This window comes from Erpetoichthys calabaricus, chromosome 4, assembly GCF_900747795.2.
Source record: "Erpetoichthys calabaricus chromosome 4, fErpCal1.3, whole genome shotgun sequence".
NCBI lineage: Eukaryota > Metazoa > Chordata > Cladistia > Polypteriformes > Polypteridae > Erpetoichthys > Erpetoichthys calabaricus.
The window spans coordinates 228,993,698-229,013,672 of record NC_041397.2 but is presented as its reverse complement, the minus strand read 5'-3'; the positions used below and the strand labels follow the sequence as shown (position 1 = coordinate 229,013,672).

The 19,975-nt window shown below is 35.8% G+C and overlaps 1 protein-coding gene across 1 annotated transcript in view; it reads right to left on the bottom strand.

The window, feature by feature from the left end:
* Positions 1-19,975, bottom strand: part of tmem135 (transmembrane protein 135) — a 481,984-nt gene that overhangs the window by 228,821 nt on the left and 233,188 nt on the right. Inside the window, exon 5 of the mRNA XM_028800409.2 lies at positions 17,256-17,321. Coding sequence (XP_028656242.1) covers positions 17,256-17,321 — 66 coding nt within the window. The remainder of the gene's footprint in view (positions 1-17,255; positions 17,322-19,975) is intronic.

The window sequence follows — 19,975 nt, the reverse complement described above, 5'->3', positions numbered from 1 at the left end:
AAGACATCTGTTATGATCAAGAAAACTCACCAGAGGTTGTTGTTTCTGTGTCAGTTAATGAAGAGTGTCACATGAAGCTCATTAGCAAAGAATGTCCTGACTTTCTCCATTAAAATTTGATACAGAAAATGTACTGTTACGGTGAGGATCTATCTAGCGAGGATGTTTTTTGCACACCATTTCTAAAATCACTGGTTATCAGGTTGCCACTGTAGATTCTGCCTGTTTCAGCAGACTGAAACATAAAGTCATTATGATCTTTTACGACGAATCACATTTTCTTGCCTCCTATTCCTTCTCATTTATTCAGGTAAGTTGATTCATTCAGATAACCAGATTTCAGTGAAGTGTTTATTCAAAAGTTGAAAAGTCTTAATCATAAGAGTTGTCTGCAATAATTTGATGATTACGTAAAAGATTCTATTAAAGAGGCTGTTAGGGGGCTGCTGAAAAATGATTACCCCAGTTATTTTTTGGGTGTGTTTGTATTGATGCTTTAACTGTACAGGTTTCACCAAATACATTACAACTGACAATGCTAACATTCTGAGCAAAATGTCTCCTGTTCTCATAGGACCAATAAATATGCACTTACTATGCAACAAAACTAAAAAGAACAAGAAGATGTAGGAAGATGTCAAATGTACACAAAGAACTAGGAAAATCATGAGTGGTTTAGTAACAAAAACAAACATCTGCCAAGGAGAGTTGATTGTCTTTTTATAAAAAAAATCCAATTCCAAAAACGTTGGAAAGCTGTATACAATGTAAATATAAACATAACGAAATGATTTGCAAATTTCATAAACCCATATTTTATTCACAATAGAACAGCTGTGCGCAACCTGCGGCCGTACGGCCGCATGCGGCCGTGGGCAAGGACTTTGGCGGCCGTGGACGTGTATATTAAAGTGTACGTAATGGCGGCCGTGCAGGTGTAGGGTCTCTGGACTCCACCGTTACATCTACAAATGGAGCTAGTAGAGTTGAAGAACAATGAGCAGCTTGTGAAAAAGTTTACGGAAGAAAGCGACCTGCTGGATACGTGGAAATCAGCAGTAGAATACCCACAACTACGAGAACTGGCCAGGAACATTCTCGTTCTTTTCGGAAGCACTTATTTGTGCGAAGCAGCGTTTTCCAGAATGAAATATCTGAAAAACAAGTACCGAACCCGATTGGTAGACAGCAATCTAGAGTCTGGAATACGGCTAATGGTCTCCAGCGAGTCCCCTGACTTTGCAAGTCTGTCTGCAAACATGCAAGAGCAAGGAAGCCATTAATGGCGATGTTTTCCAAACTTCCTGAAACAATTGCTGTAAAGGTTTTTTGTCCTATATGACGTTTCGTAGACATTTTTTTACATATGTAGACCAGTAAATTGAATATTGTCAGATATATCATACTCTGTTTTAATGTGTAATCTGTAAATTTTTACATAAATCATAAAACATTATTAAGTTTACTTGGACTTACTGGCGGCCGTTATTAAAGTAAAAAGTCTGTAGTGCGGCCGTTATTAAAGTAAAAAGTCTGTAGTGTGGCCGTCAATAGCGGAAAGGTTGCGCATGCCTGCAATAGAACATAGAAAACATATCACATTTTGAAAGTGTGACATTTTACTATTTCATGAAAAATATCAGCTCATTTTGAATTTCATGGCAAAAAAAGTTAGGATAGGGCAACAAAAGGCTGGAAGAGTAAGCATTACTAAAAAGAAACAGCTGAAGGAACAGTTTGCAACTAATTAGGTTAATTGGCAGCAAGTCAGTAACATGACTGGGTATAAAAAGAGTGAGGCAGAGTCTGTCAGAAGTAAAGATGAGCAGGGGTTCACTAATCTGCAAAAAACTGTGTCTATAAATTGTGGAATAATTTCAGAAAAATACTCCTCAATGTAAAAATGCTAAGACTTTGATTATCTCATCATCTACAGTACATAAGATCATCAAAATATTCTGAGAATCTAGAGAAATCTCTGTGTGCAAGGGACAAGGCCAAAAATCAATATTGGATACCTGTGATCTTTGGCCTCTCAGCCAGCACTGCATTAAAAACAGGCAGAATTCTGTCATGGAAATCACTTCATAACCTCAGGAACACTTCCAGAAATCACTGTATGTGAACACAGTTTGACGTGTCATCTACAAATTCAGGCTAAAGCTCTATCATGTGAACATGATCCAGAAATACCGCCATCTCCTCTGGGACAAAGCTCATTTAAAATGGACTGAGGCAAACTGGAGAATTGTTCTATGGTCAGACAAATCGAAATTTGAAATTCTTTTTGGAAAATACGGACGCCGCACCCTCCAAACTAAGAAGAAGAGGGGCCATTCGGGCCTGTTATTAGCGCTCAATTCAAAAGCCTGTGTCTCTGATGGTATGGAGTTCATTAGTCCCTATGGAATTGGTAGCTTGCACATTTGGAAATGCACCCTAAATGCTGAAAGGTATATAAAGGTTTTAGAGCAACATATGCTCCCATCCAGACAACATCTCTTTTTGGGAAGGCCTTGAATATTTCAGCGAGCCAATGCTAAAGTGCATATTGCATCTACATTATTACAATAGAATGGCTTCATAGCAGAAGAGTCCAGGTGCTGAATTGGTGTGCCTGCAGTCCAAACCTTTCACCAACTGAAAACAGTTGGTGCATCATGAAACGAAATATACAACAAAGACAACCCAGGACTGTCCTATATCAGACATTCCTCTCTCCAAAGTCAAGCAACTGGTCTCCTTAGTTCCCAGACATTTATGGGCTGTTGTTAAGAGTAAAAGGGATGCTACACAGTGGTAAAAATGGCCCTGTCCCACTTTTTTGAGACGTGTTGGTGCCATCAAATTCAAAAATTACCTTATTCTTTTCTTAAAATGGTACATTTTCTCAGTTTAAACATTTGATATGTTTTCTGTGTTCTACTGCGAATAAAATATGAGTTTATGACATTTGCATATCTTTGCATTTTGTTTTTATTTACATTTTACACAGCGTCCCAACTTTTTTGGAATTGGGGTTGTAAATATCAACATTTTTACTCCATACCCAATGAAATTGTCAAATGTATTTAATGACACACAAGAAAAAAATTCTAGTTTGAATCTGAATGCAGGTCTAATTTTAAAAAGTTGTATAACTACATAAACATAACATGTTCTTATCTTTTGGTTGTGTCAGGTCAGCTTGCATGGGACTTTTCCAAAGTAGGTCACTCTCAAAAAAAATTAACAGGTCCCACTTGACACTTTTGCAGATCTTTGCATTAAAAAAAATGTGTTTTAAATTATCGCAAAGCCATGAGCTGCCAACCTACTGAGTTTTAAGCAATTAGTTTGACATTACAGCACTATGTGCCTCAGACACTACGTCTGCAGCCCAGATAGGAAACTATTTACATTAGATATGCTTGCATGGGGACTGCCTTGAACAGCCTTGCCACACTCTATACAAAAGCCTGTTAAGTGTCACTAATAAAAGCAAAAAGATAAAATGACATCTGGGGTGACTCATTACAGAAACGCTGTACAACTTTCAGATTAAAGTATATCAAATTACATATTTGTTAAACGTCACAGTAAAATGCAAGTTTTCATGACAACTGTTTTCATTTCAGCATTTTTATGTTATGTTCCAATTTCTGGAATTCTTCTAAAAAAGTACATTTGGGAAAATAAATACATTTTTTTAATTGGAAAAAGGTTTTCCTTTCACATTGAAGGCCCTCAGCTGTTAGGGAAGACACAGGTGTACTACTGTGAATGGGCTTTGTGGGAGAATTGAAATTACTGTTTCACCTCATTAAAAGCAAACTCTTAAGGGAGGAGGTGAAGGAATGAGAAAATATACTGCAGTTTTTCAGCTGCAGCATACTAGCATAAACAATCTAGCTTAATTAAGAATGGTCAAACTATTCCTGTTCTGTCTGCGATGTTGCAATCAAAGACAATGCCCTTAAAAAAAACAATATGAAAACGCCTGTAAAACAAAGGAGCACCCCTTTTGAAAGATATGAAAAAGGGCATTGTATATGTTCCACAATGCATTTACTCACACCTCATCCAGTATTCTCACATGCTTTTTACCAGTTGTTGCTAACATATTATAAATGTTAATTGACATATTTTCTATTTCTGTAGAAAACTGTCATTTCTTACTAAGTTTGTTTCCCAAGACCTCACTGTATTTTGCTTATACTTTTTGGCTCATGTCTTCCAATTCAATTTCCACTCTGTAATAACTTGATCACCATTCCTAAGAAACTGTACTCTGGCATTTGATCATTAGTGAATTACAATTATTATTTTAGTGTAGGAAAAAAATAATCTTTAAAGCTAATTTCAAATCCTTCATTATTAAAAAAAATGTATTAAAAAGTTTACCATGCTTGTAGAGACTCACCCAAGTATTTATTTATTTAAAGGGCTTCTGTAAAAAGTCAAATTTCCCCCTAGAGACAAATAAACCCTTTAAATCAATAATCACATTATCAGGGATATATATTAGAACATAAATACAGCCAATCTGAAACAGAGACAAAATCTACAATTTTTTTTTTTTACTCCCGCCCACCTTTGCTAGAATCTTAATTACACATTCCTTGACCATCTATACCGAGGCAAAAAATGGATATGTTTAATTAAGAAACACTCTAGCAATGTAATTTTTAAAAATAATGTCTTAATTACATAAATTAACTGGGTAACTAATCATAAAGTAAAGAAATAGCATCTCAATACATATGGGCTGAAAATAGCTCAATAAGGTTCTTGGAAAAGAGAAGTGACCGTAACTAATCTCAGCTTTTACTAATTTACAGTACCTTCTTTTATCTTGTTACTTGAGATAAATATGTCCCTAAAGCACAAGCTAAGATTTACTGGTGCATCCCCAACTCTTCTATTACCTGCTAGAAAAGACATGGTACAGCCACTGCATCAGAATGTTAACATGAATAGCAGAATGTGGTGTTACATATCATTATGATATTCTTAAGAATTTTAATTTTTTTTTAATTTAAGGTTTATTATTTAAATTCAGCAGTATCTGGTGAGATAACACAGCTATCTCTATTATTGATATTGAAATCTAGAATACATAGAGATGCACTAGTCTTGCGCAGACAAACGCTATTAAAAGACATGCTACTAAAAACCAACTTTTTACAACTGGCCTTTTATAAGTTGAAATATATTTACTGCAATTGATTAAAATTAATTATATAAATATAAATACATATTTTCAAATTTTACCATTGTTTCTTGAGATAAGTATGGCTTTCTTCATAGAACACTACAGTAAATAAACCTTATTATTCATATTTAAACTCACCATCCCAGCCACAGGGGATGCACAATGTGTTTCTTTGTGCCGGTCCCAAGCCCGGAGAAATAGGGAGGGTTGCATCAGGAAGGGATTTCACAGTAAAATTTTGCCAGGTCAATAAAGACAACCATACAGATTTCCATACCGGCTCTTTCGAGGCCCAGGTTAACAAAGGCCGCCACCAGTACTGTTAGCCAAAAGGGTGCTGGGGGAAATTGGGCTACTGTTGGCCCAATGTGTTTTATAAGAGCAATATAAAAGACAGGTTAATTAGAAAAGGTTAAAAATATATTTTGATTTTATAACTATTTTGGACTTAACCTCTAGACACAAATGTAGCATACAATATATGGCCTTACTATTGCATGATGATATGTTAAAGTCTGAAACAGTATCAAAAATACAGAAAATAACAGGGTCCTTTGGCACAGCAAATTTAATAAACAATATTACTGAAGCATTTCTTTGATTCTGCTGTCAGCATGAGATACATCTAAGCAACCAATATAAAAGCATTTTTTTCTTTCCTTTTATCATCCATTACTTGCAACATTAAACTACCAGGCAGAAAAATTCAGTTCACTGAGCACATATGATTTATTGTTCTTTGATCACAGGAAACTTGAAATTGCTAGAGGAAGAGCAATGGGACAAAACACACAAGGCTGTATTCATCAAAGTATTAATGTAATATTAAAGACCTGCATTTATAACCATATGTATCAAAATTTAATTCTGTGAATGAGTTATTGCATCCTGAAGTATCAGAAATGTGTGTAGAGGGTACCTGCATGCACATGAATTCACTGAGTACAGAAATGATGACCAATTAGAGGTCTAATAACTGAAATGTTTGAAGTTTGGGCTATGTGCTTGTTATGGGTTCTGTCCTTTTTTTTCCCTAACTTCTTCTACATTAAGTGCTAACACATACACATAGGAGTTTTTAAAATAGTTTGAACATTTCAACAATATAAAAATGCTAAAAAAAATAGTCACTCTAACTAAGCAGTAGCAAGTCCTGGACAATAGTCTCATTGAGAGTGGGTTCTTTTCTTGCACCCCGTACTGCTGGAATTACCACTGGCTGTAGAATCTGCCAATTGGAGGAAGTGATAACAAAAAAGAGGGATGGACTTAACATGGTTTCAGAGGAGAATGTGCATCCCGGCCGGGAAGCCAGTAAGACAATGCAAAGAAAGTGACTAGTGGGACAGAAAAATACTTTTGTACACGACCAGTATGATTTAATAAAAGGAACAGAGAAAGCTGAGAGTAGGGAGCTGTTCCATCCCACATATACCACATGGTTCTCTCATATGGCAACCCAGTCAGGACAACCACAGGAGTGCTTGGGAAATGGAGTCTGGAAATGAAGCCCTGCGGAAGTGCCCCTAATGCCTATAGAGGGCACTGTCTGGGGAGGACCTCTCTCCTTTCTTCATAACCTGGAAGAGCTTCCAGGAATACATGGCATGGCACTGGAAGCATTCCCGGGTCAAGCTTAAAAAGCAGCCCACTGCCTCAGATGGACGAAACAGAGTTGAAAGGCAGCAGGCAACACTCAGTGGAGGAAAGAAGGAGGAAGAATTGCTTTGGTTTATTTGTTATAGTGGCTGGAGAGATGATTGTTTAAAAGGTGCTTGTTGTGAATAAATATTCTTTATTTTACCACATCAATACTCATTTTGAGCCTTATACCTCTGACCCATTCTGATCTCTTTTTGTTGAGCATGGTCAACATTTAATGATAATGTGAAAATACCAACTAGGACAGTTTTTTACAGATCTACCATAGAGAAGTTTCAATGAACATGGGTCAGCATAGGACAACTTGCTCACAAAACAGACTTGATATTTAATTGCTGATCATGTGGCACAAAATTAGAACACATCAGCAACTTAGTTTCTAAAAATGACTGACCTTTTCATATTCCGCATTTAAAATACAAATACAATACACTAGGAACTGACCATCTGCTTAGGTGTCACCAAGTAATTCTGAAGATCTGTTTTTTTATAACAATTGGGCAGAAAACAACATTTAAAACAATTAAAGATATTAAAGTAAAGTGTGTTTGTCTGTCTGTGACGATGAGTCACATCTTGATTTAAGTTAGTTTACAGATTTTTTTTAATTAAGAAAACAAAGCTGTCTAATTCTTCTGGACACACTGCTAGAACATATCTGATGTGGACATGATATAATTAGGCAAAAACTACATCATCACATACCTCTGCAATGCAATGAATCAAGACTTGTTGTGAAATGTGAAAATGTATTAATTTTCTGTCATTCACATTTTATACTTTATTTATACTAATATATATAATAAGCAAAAGATATAAATGAATATACCTAGAAGCACACCATGGAATAAAAATATATTGAAAATGGGATTTAAAGTAATAGTGCATTATGATGTATTACAGAAGGTCCCGGTGCAAAATAAATACATAAAGATCAAATATTTTTAATTCCATGAAAATTCTAAATTACCATAGCAGAAAGAAAGTAGTGATAAAAAACATGACAACACAAAGACATATAGTATGTATCTAGTTGTTTCAAAAATCAGATTTTGCAATGGCAATACAAAAAAAATTGGAAAGAAAGTCTGTATTTTATTCTAAATTCATTCCTGCACTAAATTACTTTGGCTTGATTTTCTGAAATTCTGGGATAGTTTTTAATGAAAGTGGATTCCCAGTATTCCAGGATTTACTCCATCTCCCTCTGTCAATCTTTTTCTTTTACTTTAACCTCCATTCTATTTTGCAATTCTGTGGGAAGTGTCTACAAATTAAACTTTTTTACATTCTCACTTTACAATCTTTATAACCTGCAGTCTTCCCAAAAAGGCTCCATCTTTGCAATCTCCATTGTAATTGGTAAATACTAATATTAAACTCTTCCCTTATCACTGATTTGGGTAATTTATACCTGCCTGTCAAATCAGACTCTGGATGTTCTATTCAACAAAACTTAGATATCCTTAATAAACATAAAACAATTAATTTATAGACTTGAATACATAACTTTGGAAAATTACAGAATGGACAATGTCCCTGATCTGTTTTTGGGGGGGGTTATCAACACAGTACCTGTTTTATTTAACTGCTTTACATTCTACTAACTTTTCCCTTTTCTCTACAGGCACTGCTTTAACTTAAGCACTCCACTATCTTTCTAGATGACGAAATCTTTGTTAAAATTAAAATAGATTCAAGACAGAAAACAATGGAACTGATGAAATGATCACCATGAGGCATAAAGATAAAGATGACACATTTCTTTTCAGTATTTTATATAAGATTAGTGTGTTGTTTATATTTTGTACAATTGTGCAATGAAGAAAGGAACAACATGCAACAATTTGGGCACCCCAAGATATTTGTGGTTTCAGATAACTTTTACCAAGGTTGTAGACCTTAATTATGTCATTAGAGCTAAGGTTTGTTCACAGTCATCGTTATGAAACCCCAGGTGATGCAAATTGCAAAGTTGTATAAATTCTCTGACTCTTCAAACCTTCTCCCAATGATCATCAGCCATGAGGTCCTCTAAAAAGTTGCTTAACATTCTGAAAAATAAAATAATTGATGTTCACAAAGCAGGTGAAGGGTACAAGAAGATAGCAAGCAGTTTTCAAGTAGTTGTTTCCTCAGTTCATAATGTTATTAAGAAATGGCAGTTAGCATGAATGGTGGAGGTCAAGTTGAGGTCCAGAAGACCAAGAAAACTTTCTGAAAGAACTGCTCGTTTGATTGCATGTAAGGCAAATAAAAAAAACCCTGTTTGACTCCAAAAGAACTTCAAGAAGATTTAGCAGACTCTGGAATGGTTGTGCACTGTTCTACTGTGCAGCAATAACTGAACAAATACGACTTTCATGGTAGAGTCAGCAGAAGAAAAGCTTTCCTGCATCCTTGCCACAACCTTCAGGCACAGTGTTGCAGCCAGTGGCACAGGGAACATGTCATTGCTAGAAGAATGAATGGATTCAAATAAATACCTGGAAATTCTGGGGGCAAACATTACAACATCTGTAAAAAAGTTCAAAGTTTAAAAAAGTTGGGTCCCTTAACAAAATAATCATCTGAAACACACCTTAAAATCTACAATGGAATACATCAAGAGGTGCAAGCTGAAGGTTTTGCCATGGCCCTCACAGTCTCCTGACCTAATCATCATTGAAAAGTTGTAGATAGATCTCAAAAGAGCAGTTCATGCAAGATAACCCAAGAATCTTGCAAAATCAGATGTCTTTTGCAAGGACGAATAGTCGAAAATACCCCACGCTGTGATACCTGCCAATGGGGGTGTTACTGAGTACTGACCATGACAGGTGCCCAAACTTTTGCTTCAGACTTTTTCAATTTTTTAGTATTTTGTAACTGTGAATGAAGGAAATAAAAATGTAATCATGCTTAACATAATAAAGTGTTTTCATATTTAACTTTATGCTTTTTGGTGATCAGTTCATCTTCTGTTCATTTGACTGTTCACATTAACAGACATTTTAAGCAAGGGTACCCAAACTTTTGCATGCCACTGTACATCACTGTGCATGACACTTTAAATTAGCTATGAAACATTCACGGCCTCTTTGCCTATTTTTTGCCAATGGTTTAGCTTAGACTGACACCTAGATACTTAAGTATTAAGGCTGTGCTACAGAAAGCATTTTATTCAATGCCAGGCATGCTAATAAAGATGACAAGAACTCTTTCAAATGGAAACATTCAAACCATAACAGTCTGCAGGAAAATGAATAAAGCTGAAGGTCAGATAAAATATTCCATAACATTTTTTAGCTACAAATCTTTACTGTGTTCTGGTTACAGACAGAAAAGTAATATGAGCAGAGTATTATCATTATTCATTGCACTCGTTTTATTAAAAAAGGACAAAATAGTAAAACAGCAGCTACCATTCATAATTCCATGTAATGCAATTTTTCTAAATCAAGACACCCACACAAAACTGAAAAGAAATAAAAAAAAAGAAACTTGGCAAATGACAAGAAAGTGGCTTATGTTCCTGTTGACTTTAAGATTCTTGTTTAGATGATGGACCATCTTCCTCAGCCTTTACAGCTGTTTGAATGAAGAAGTTAAATCAGCATTATAAGTTGAGCAAAGTGCTAATTTTCTTGAACGTTCAAACGTTTTGATTGTGAGTGCATGTTTTGAGGTGTCTGTCTGTATACATAATATATATTTTAGGAAACATGTGCCCCTGTAATATACTGTGTCGATTGAGTCTGAGGTGTTCAAGCTACACCTTGATCTATGGAAGTGTCAAATTGTTAAAATCAGACCCTTTTTTGGCCATTTATATATAAAAAAGATCATTTGCAAATCTGATGAACAAAACATATTTACTAAAATTAGCCAATTTAGTTTCTGCATATCAGCTGTTAAGATTTTGACATAATCAATTTTTTTTTTCAGTTTGCCAAACAACAGCCTTCCATTCCAGCCTAATTCAATCCTCAGTAAATCTGGGAAGATAAGACACCACCTGGATATCTCTACTTACTGTCTCATAAATCAGTTTTAAAAAATAGACAAGAAAGTCAACAAGTAATTTTAAGAAAAGGAAGAACAAACAATTGCATGTTACCAAAAACAAACAAGGGTGCTGACAGCATGAAAAATAGAGCCAAGCTGTTTAAACAAGACTATGGGTGAATTATAACAGCTGTCAAATTCAACCTTGTTTGCAACTCCTAAAAGAGAAGCAAAAAAAATCTTTGAATGACATGTAATGTTATCTCCAAACTCTGATTAACAAAGTCTCAGTACTAGCTTTTCACAGCAAGGAAAAGATTAGTGAGCTCAACCTCATCGTCTGCTTGTAGAATAAAAGATGAGATTGATAGAATTGTTAACTGAAATCAATGGTGAGTAAAAAGCGCACACACACACACTCACACACACACGCACACACACACACACACAGGGGAAACGATTATATTCCAGTGATCACAAAGATACTGTACAAAATGTTTCAAAAAGATGCACTTTGCAGGATACATGAACAGACATTAAGATAATCCGTTTAAAGATGTAAACTGCAAATTAACAGTTATAGACAGGCCCAAAGATATGATATTTCCACATGCAGTTATTCTGACTAGTCAGGTCTTGAGTTTCTCCTCAGCATCTATGTATACCTGCACACTAGACTACCTAGACTTTTTTAATCCTACTTTATATATTTATTTTTTGTATTTACCTTGTATGCTGCATCTATACTAATAAAAGGCAAAGCCCTCACTGACTCACTCATCACTAATTCTCCAACTTCCCGTGTAGGTAGAAGGCTGAAATTTGGCAGGCTCATTCCTTACAGCTTACTTACAAAAGTTAAGCAGGTTTCATTTTGAAATTCTACGAGTAACGGTCATAACGGTCGACAACATCCACCATGTTAAACTTTTTTATTTATGGCCCCATCTTCACGAAATTTGGTAGGCAGCTTCCCTGCGCTAACCGAAACCGATGTACGTACTTATTTCGGTGGTATGACGCCACTGTCGGCCACCACATTGAACTTTCCAATGGTCTTTGTTAGTTATGGGCCCATCTTCAAGAAATTTGGTACGTGGGTTCCCAACGCTAACTGAATCCTACTTACGTACATATATACGTCCATAACCTGCAGCTCAGTCGCCGTGTGAGGCGGTGTTGGGTCCCCCATCCCCACGCCTCCCACGTAGTTGGTTGCCTGGCTATATAAGGCCATCCGTCGCTCCAGTCTCTTCATTCCCTTCCTTGCTTCGCCACGGTATTCACGTCTCCATGCTGATAACTGCAGCCTTTTAATTTAATCCACGGCTTCTCAGCTGTTTTATTGTTCGTTTATTACGATTATAGTTATTGTGTAGGTATTTTAGACTTAGTTTACATTGTTCAAGTACCAATTTCCTTTATCGTTCCAACTGTACCCCCATTAATACAGTGGTGTGAAAAACTATTTGCCCCCTTCCTGATTTCTTATTCTTTTGCATGTTTGTCACACAAAATGTTTCTGATCATCAAACACATTTAACCATTAGTCAAATATAACACAAGTAAACACAAAATGCACTTTGTAAATGGTGGTTTTTATTATTTAGGGAGAAAAAAAAATCCAAACCTACATGGCCCTGTGTGAAAAAGTAATTGCCCCCTGAACCTAATAACTGGTTGGGCCACCCTTAGCAGCAATAACTGCAATCAAGCGTTTGCGATAACTTGCAATGAGTCTTTTACAGCACTCTGGAGGAATTTTGGCCCACTCATCTTTGCAAAATTATTGTAATTCAGCTTTATTTGAGGGTTTTCTAGCATGAACCACCTTTTTAAGGTCATGCCATAGCATCTCAATTGGATTCAGGTCAGGACTTTGACTAGGCCACTCCAAAGTCTTCATTTTGTTTTTCTTCAGCCATTCAGAGGTGGATTTGCTGGTGTGTTTTGGGTCATTGTCCTGTTGCAGCACCCAAGATCGCTTCAGCTTGAGTTGACGAACAGATGGCCGGACATTCTCCTTCAGGATTTTTTGGTAGACAGTAGAATTCATGGTTCCATCTATCACAGCAAGCCTTCCAGGTCCTGAAGCAGCAAAACAACCCCAGACCATCACACTACCACCACCATATTTTACTGTTGGTATGATGTTCTTTTTCTGAAATGCTGTGTTCCTTTTACGCCAGATGTAACGGGACATTTGCCTTCCAAAAAGTTCAACTTTTGTCTCATCAGTCCACAAGGTATTTTCCCAAAAGTCTTGGCAATCATTGAGATGTTTCTTAGCAAAATTGAGACGAGCCCTAATGTTCTTTTTGCTTAACAGTGGTTTGCGTCTTGGAAATCTGCCATGCAGGCTGTTTTTGCCCAGTCTCTTTCTTATGGTGGAGTCGTGAACACTGACCTTAATTGAGGCAAGTGAGGCCTGCAGTTCTTTAGACGTTGTCCTGGGGTCTTTTGTGACCTCTCGGATGAGTCGTCTCTGCGCTCTTGGGGTAATTTTGGTCGGCCGGCCACTCCTGGGAAGGTTCACCACTGTTCCATGTTTTTGCCATTTGTGGATAATGACTCTCACTGTGGTTCGCTGGAGTCCCAAAGCTTTAGAAATGGCTTTATAACCTTTACCAGACTGATAGATCTCAATTACTTCTGTTCTCATTTGTTCCTGAATTTCTTTGGATCTTGGCATGATATCTAGCTTTTGAGGTGCTTTTGGTCTACTTCTCTGTGTCAGGCAGCTCCTATTTAAGTGATTTCTTGATTGAAACAGGTGTGGCAGTAATCAGACCTGGGGGTGGCTACGGAAATTGAACTCAGGTGTGATACACCACAGTTAGGTTATTTTTTAACAAGGGGGCAATTACTTTTTCACACAGGGCCATGTAGGTTTGGATTTTTTTTCTCCCTAAATAATAAAAACCATCATTTAAAAACTGCATTTTGTGTTTACTTGTGTTATATTTGACTAATGGTTAAATGTGTTTGATGATCAGAAACATTTTGTGTGACAAACATGCAAAAGAATAAGAAATCAGGAAGGGGGCAAATAGTTTTTCACACCACTGTATGTCTATCGAGGTGATCACCATCGATCAAAGAACTGTCACTTACCGAGTGGTTTCCATGCCCAGAGATGGTGACTGCCTTTTCCATTCTCTGTGTTACATATTGCACGGCCATATCAGGCTCACTCTTGATATCCGGAGGAACATTGTGTCTTATGTATTGAATGACTAGGACAGGTTCAAGGTGTGGACTGATGACGGTACAGGAGATAATTATACTACACAGGAGCACTATAAGAGTGAAATGCTTAAGCCCTTCGCCTATGGTTCTGCATGTGAGTTGATGGCTGCCGCTGAATTGTTCGGTTGTCGCTTTCAAGTGTACCGAAATGGCCAAATATTTTACACATTTGGACAACCGCCAATGCCTCTTAAACATCTTAGATTCACAGGTGACGATTTGAGTAGTGGACACTTTGATGTTTATGAATGTTTAAACTCTCAAAAGCTGGATGCGAAGTTATCGATGAAACCCATTTCGATTCAAACACCTCCAATGTCCAGTAAGGCTCTGCTTCGCAATGACAATTAATAAGTCTCAGGGACAGACCCTACAAAAGGTTGGCATTGATTTGAGGCAAGATTGCTTTTTACATGGCCAACTATACGTTGTAAGCTCAGAGCACAGCTTGGTCATATTACAACCGGAGGGCCGAACTGGCAACGTGGTATACAAAGAGATCCTTAACAAATAATTATTGGTATATTTTCCCTCAGTTTAAAAAGGTTTACTTTTCGTCTTAATAAAAATTTTAAAGCAGTACTTCGCCGCTGCGAAGCGCGGGTATTTTACTAGTTATTTTTATATATAATATGTTACCATGGCTGTTCATTTGTCTGTCCAGGATTTTAAATCACCTGTAGCCAGCATTTTCATTTCCTTCCTTCCTTTCTATCTATCTATCTATCTATCTATCTATCTATCTATCTATCTATCTATCTATCTATCTATCTATCTATCTATCTATCTATCTATCTATCTATCTATCTATCTATCTATCTATCTATCTATCTATCTATCTATCTATCTATCTATCTATCTATCTATCTATCTATCTATCTATCTATCTATCTATCTATCTATCTATCTATCTATCTATCTATCTATCTATCTATCTATCTAATGTCAAATGGACACAACTGGGCGTGGGAAACTGCATATTATTTATTATTATAAGAATACAAGTTGCAATACAATTTCTATAAACAGATACACTTCAGATGAAAACACTGAGTTAACCTGAAAGAACAACTTAAAAATGTATACCATAATATAATTTGCACACTGAGGTGAATGTGCAATACTTCAGCTAGACAGTAAAAGGCCTTTAAAGGCATCACTTACTAATGGCGTTGAGGTAGAAGTCAAACTTTATCAGAGACCATAACATTATTATTGATGACTTCCAGTATACTACTATATGATCATATCAGATCCTCTAGGATAGAAAATAATCTAATAATGTATCTTTTAAATCCATATTAGTTCAATATAGGCATCAGGAGTGAATGTCAATCCTGACAGTATCTGTGGGGTAAAGAAAAACCCAAAACTGGATGTAACCGTAGTCTAGACTAATTTACAATCAGCAATGAATCTACCATGTAATTCTTTGTAATATGAGTTGAAATCAGGGAAGTCAAAGCAAACCAACAAACATATGGGGAAAACTCCACAAAGATAGTTGTCATTTGAGTGCAATTTGTATAATTTGAAATTGAATAACAGTCAATGTATGTTTAACACTTGGTTTAAATTAAGTACATTTAAGTTGAAAACCCTCTATGCATGTATGTATGTAACTTTTGTATCTATATACATTATATCTACAGTGTATAACCTAATTTTATTTCTATCTATATCTTTCACAAGGTTTTAAAGAAAAGCAGAAGCTAAGCTCACCTCAGTCTGGGATTACATATGTCTCTAGGTCTTAATGACCATCTTATTGCCTTTTTAATCTCTCACTTCATCTTCTCTAATTGCAGTTTTTTCACACCTACTCTCACCTTTTCTCCGCCCTAGCTTTGTACCAACCTTCTCCTTCTATATAGGGGCCTGAGTTGCCTCGAAAGCTTGCATATTGTAATCTATTTAGTTAGCCAATAAAAGGTGCCATTTTGCCTGACTTCTCACTGCTCTACCACACAATTCTATCCCACAGCTCTTGGTGTATGCCGTTTACATGCTTTCCTGAGGTCTCTGTGGGTTTTTCCTGAAAGTACTCTGATTTTCCTCTCAACTGATAAATACATAGACATTACACTGACAGACACTTTTAGCCTGACCTTTTAAATGTAGCTCTGTGTGTTTAAGTGATTGTGATAGATTTGTGCTGATTCAGTGATAATTCCTGCTTTGTGCAGGATTCTGTTAGGTTTAGCTTTAACCTACTAACCTACATAGAACCTAAACTGGATTAAGATGATTGGTTGGAATTTGTGCATTTAAATACATTGGAATTCATTTTATAATTGCAAAACATAAATGAACCAAGCATGATAACTGAATATCCAAAATAACATTGTTTAATTTTATAATAGGCTATAGTTTAAAATGTTGCATAATCAGAGAAGCTAAAGAAGATAGAAAGAAAAAAAAATATTTTAGGAGTTTACTTTTCCAATACTGGCTTTGCACCACCATCAAGCACAAGACAGGAAAAAGGACAATCAAAATTTGACTTTTTAGTTTACTGGATAGTTCTGAGAAAACTCTCTTGTAAAAGGGGAGAATGCCCAAACTCTACAAAGACAATTACCAGATTGTGAGAAACAACACAAATATGGTACCTGGGTGGATTTGTAAATTCAAATTATTTTAGTGTTGGTAGTAGTAAATAAATAGTAGTATTTTAGTATTGGCTGGCACTTAGTAAGTAAAAGTGAAATAAAAACCTAATTGCAGAGAATTCAGTTAAAAAATATTTCTGTTTTGCTTTACTGTTAACTTCAAGATGTTGACATTAAAAAAAGAATAAAAAAGCACAATGTTATGTTAGAAAGAATGTGCAGAAAGATATTTAAACTCTAAAATAATCGTTCCAACAACTTCAAAGCAGCTAAAGTAAAAACAAAAAGCCAGGACAATAAGAAATAATTTGTCTTTTACTCTTTCTTGAAAAAGGATTGACATGTTCTGTCCTTACAAAACTATTTCAATGGCTTTTGAACACAAAACTCAGAATTACATTTTAGCCTCTTCCCAAAGTTTCTGTACAAAACAACTAAATCACACTTTTGTCAGTTTGCCAATCAGCTCCAAACAAAGAGGTACAAGGCTTTTGTCCCCATCTTTTGTAAAGGGAGATGGATTAAAATGCTAATCATGTTGTAGAACTTACTTCCCCGTGCTTGATAGGTTTAATGGATCCTCTTGCAACTCCCATTCTAAATATGGTCTCAGTGGCCTGGAAAATCAAGACAACAAAGCAAAGTTAGATAAGCCTGAAGATGCCATTAATAACAGTAGTGTAAGCCTGAGGTTCACAAAGAACCTGACAACAGGGGTTCGCTGGAACATTTCACACAAGTTATTACCGATGTTTATTCTACAATGATGATGCAGAAAAACTAGACCAAGACACTATTTTTTACTAAAAATATATCTTTTAAGAAGTTTTTGCAAGTTGATTAACACACGCTGCATGACATTCCAGGTTTACATAGCTATATAAGCATCTACACCTACTGCATACTGCTTAAAATGTATTTCCAAAATTAACTTAAACAACAAAAATTTCATGTTATTTACTTCTGCAGAGCAAAAATAAAATTATAAAATGCAGCATTTTGAAACTGCTTCAATAGAGCTGGTATAAACAAAGAATCAGCTGACAAGGCATTATGTTTGTCACATGCTAACTGTAACAAGCAACACTGTCAGTAGGTTAACACAGGACATTTGTTGTCACTTGTAAAAAAAATTATTAATAGGATGTTCATTACACATAGAATGAAAACTGATACTTCACTGAAATTTTTAAATTAATTGACAACAGGCATCTTTGTAATTCTTTGAAACTTTGCAGGTAAAGATAAGAACTAGCAAATAAGGTTCTTGTGAGCACTGACAAAATACTAATGGATTTTATATAAAACAGGCCATCCAAACTAAGCCATATAACTTCAGGTCAGCTAAACCAATTTTTGTTCAGATATTAATAAAATCACAAGACCTAGGGCAACTCAGCCAGTTTTGGATACTGGTTAATGGATGGTGCTGCTGGAATAGACTCCCATCCTTTGCCATCCTGTAACTGAATTAAATATGTTTAAAGACTGATGAAAGGATGGAACAAAATTATACAAAATGGTGCACTAATCAGCTGAGTCTCCACATGCATGAACTTTACATATTCTCCCTGTGTCTGTATAGGTTTTCTCTTTGTATTTCAGTTTTCTCCCATATCACAAAGGCGTGATGGTTATGCTGATTGTTCTGATGACGTGGGTGAGTGTACCTTACAATGGACAGGCATCCCAACCAGAGTTGGTCCATGCATTACACACAATGCTGCTGGAATAAATGTTGACCCTTGCAACTCCTTCTATCCCCTTACTACAGTGAAACTGGATGTAAGTTTGGAGATTGAATTAAACAAAGACTAGTTTACTAAATTTTACTCTCCTTAAAATATGATGCTTTTAAGTGTTATATATTATATCTCGCTGACCCTCTTTAAAACAGATATAGATCATGAGCAGTACAGGACACAGAAAATACTTTAATTCAGTTAATAATACTGTCTTGTCTAGGGTAGCAACTGTAGCACAGTGAAGAGTTCTATTGCTTCACACAAAACTTTAAAGTCTATGGCCACATCCAAGCCCCTGGACAATTATATTAGGTTATCTATAGTTTCCTACACTATTTAGCCAGGTTGTAGTGGATGTGGACGTATACTGTATGTGCACTGAGCTGGACGGGCATGACATTAAGCCTTGGTTTCTGCTTTGTAATTCGTTTCAACAGCATATTTGCTACAAGTATGCTACTACATGTTGGAAATGTAAAACATCATTAAAAAAATGTATTGATGGTGATCTAGTTTAAATTATAATTTTCATTACTCACATTTTCCATGTTAGTTTTCATAGTCAACAACATGTTTTCCAATATTGGCAACATCAATAATAAAAAAGCATAAAAATGCTGCTGAAAATACAAAACAGTCTTGTCACGTGGTCAAATTGGCCTCCCATCCTCTCTTTAACATCTGTCAACATCATATAGTATAAGCCTAATGTTGTATTCTTATTATAATAATATAAAGGCTTAGTGCTGCATCTGTCGCCATTGAATGCAAAAGGTTCCCAGTGTTCAATAATCTTTAATAAAAGTGCATGCAAAAAAGGCATATGGGTGTATTAGGTTCTTTTATCAATTTACTTAAGAGAAAACTATATCAAATTATTTTAATAAAAAATAAAAATTCAAGTACATACAAATGGATACTAAAAATCATTTGACTGATTCCGGAGATACTGGACAGATAAAAATAAGAATAAAAATAATGATATTCTGAAAACCTATTAAAGAAAATAATTAAAAAATCTTTTAACAATCACTCTGAAATAACGTGGATGGTTTCCAAATGGGAAGCAGGGAGAAGACAAACAACCAATTTATCCATTAATACGATCTTTAATCCAGTTTAGCGTGATCAGAGCTGAAGCATATCCCTATAATGATGAGATATTGTCATTTCAGGTGTAAATTCTGTGAAGGTAATGCAATGAACACCAGCTCCAAAAGATGGCAGAATTTTATTTAATTTACTAAGAAATGCTGGCATGCATCAGATAATTACCCTGCCCTGCTTTTATCACATTTTCAATAATATCAGTTGTATTTCAGTGTTTTAGCAACCCATGGTCTGGGCTGCTGATCATCTAGGATCCAGATACTGATGCCCTAATAAGAAATGCTTATTTCTAAAGCCTTGAGGTCAGGAAATAGTCTGTGTTTTGTCCGCCTCACCCGCTGTTTTCTAATGTCCCCATAGCAGCTGTGACTGCTGCCAGTAATTACTAACTGTGAATGTTTGCATGGTTGGGGATT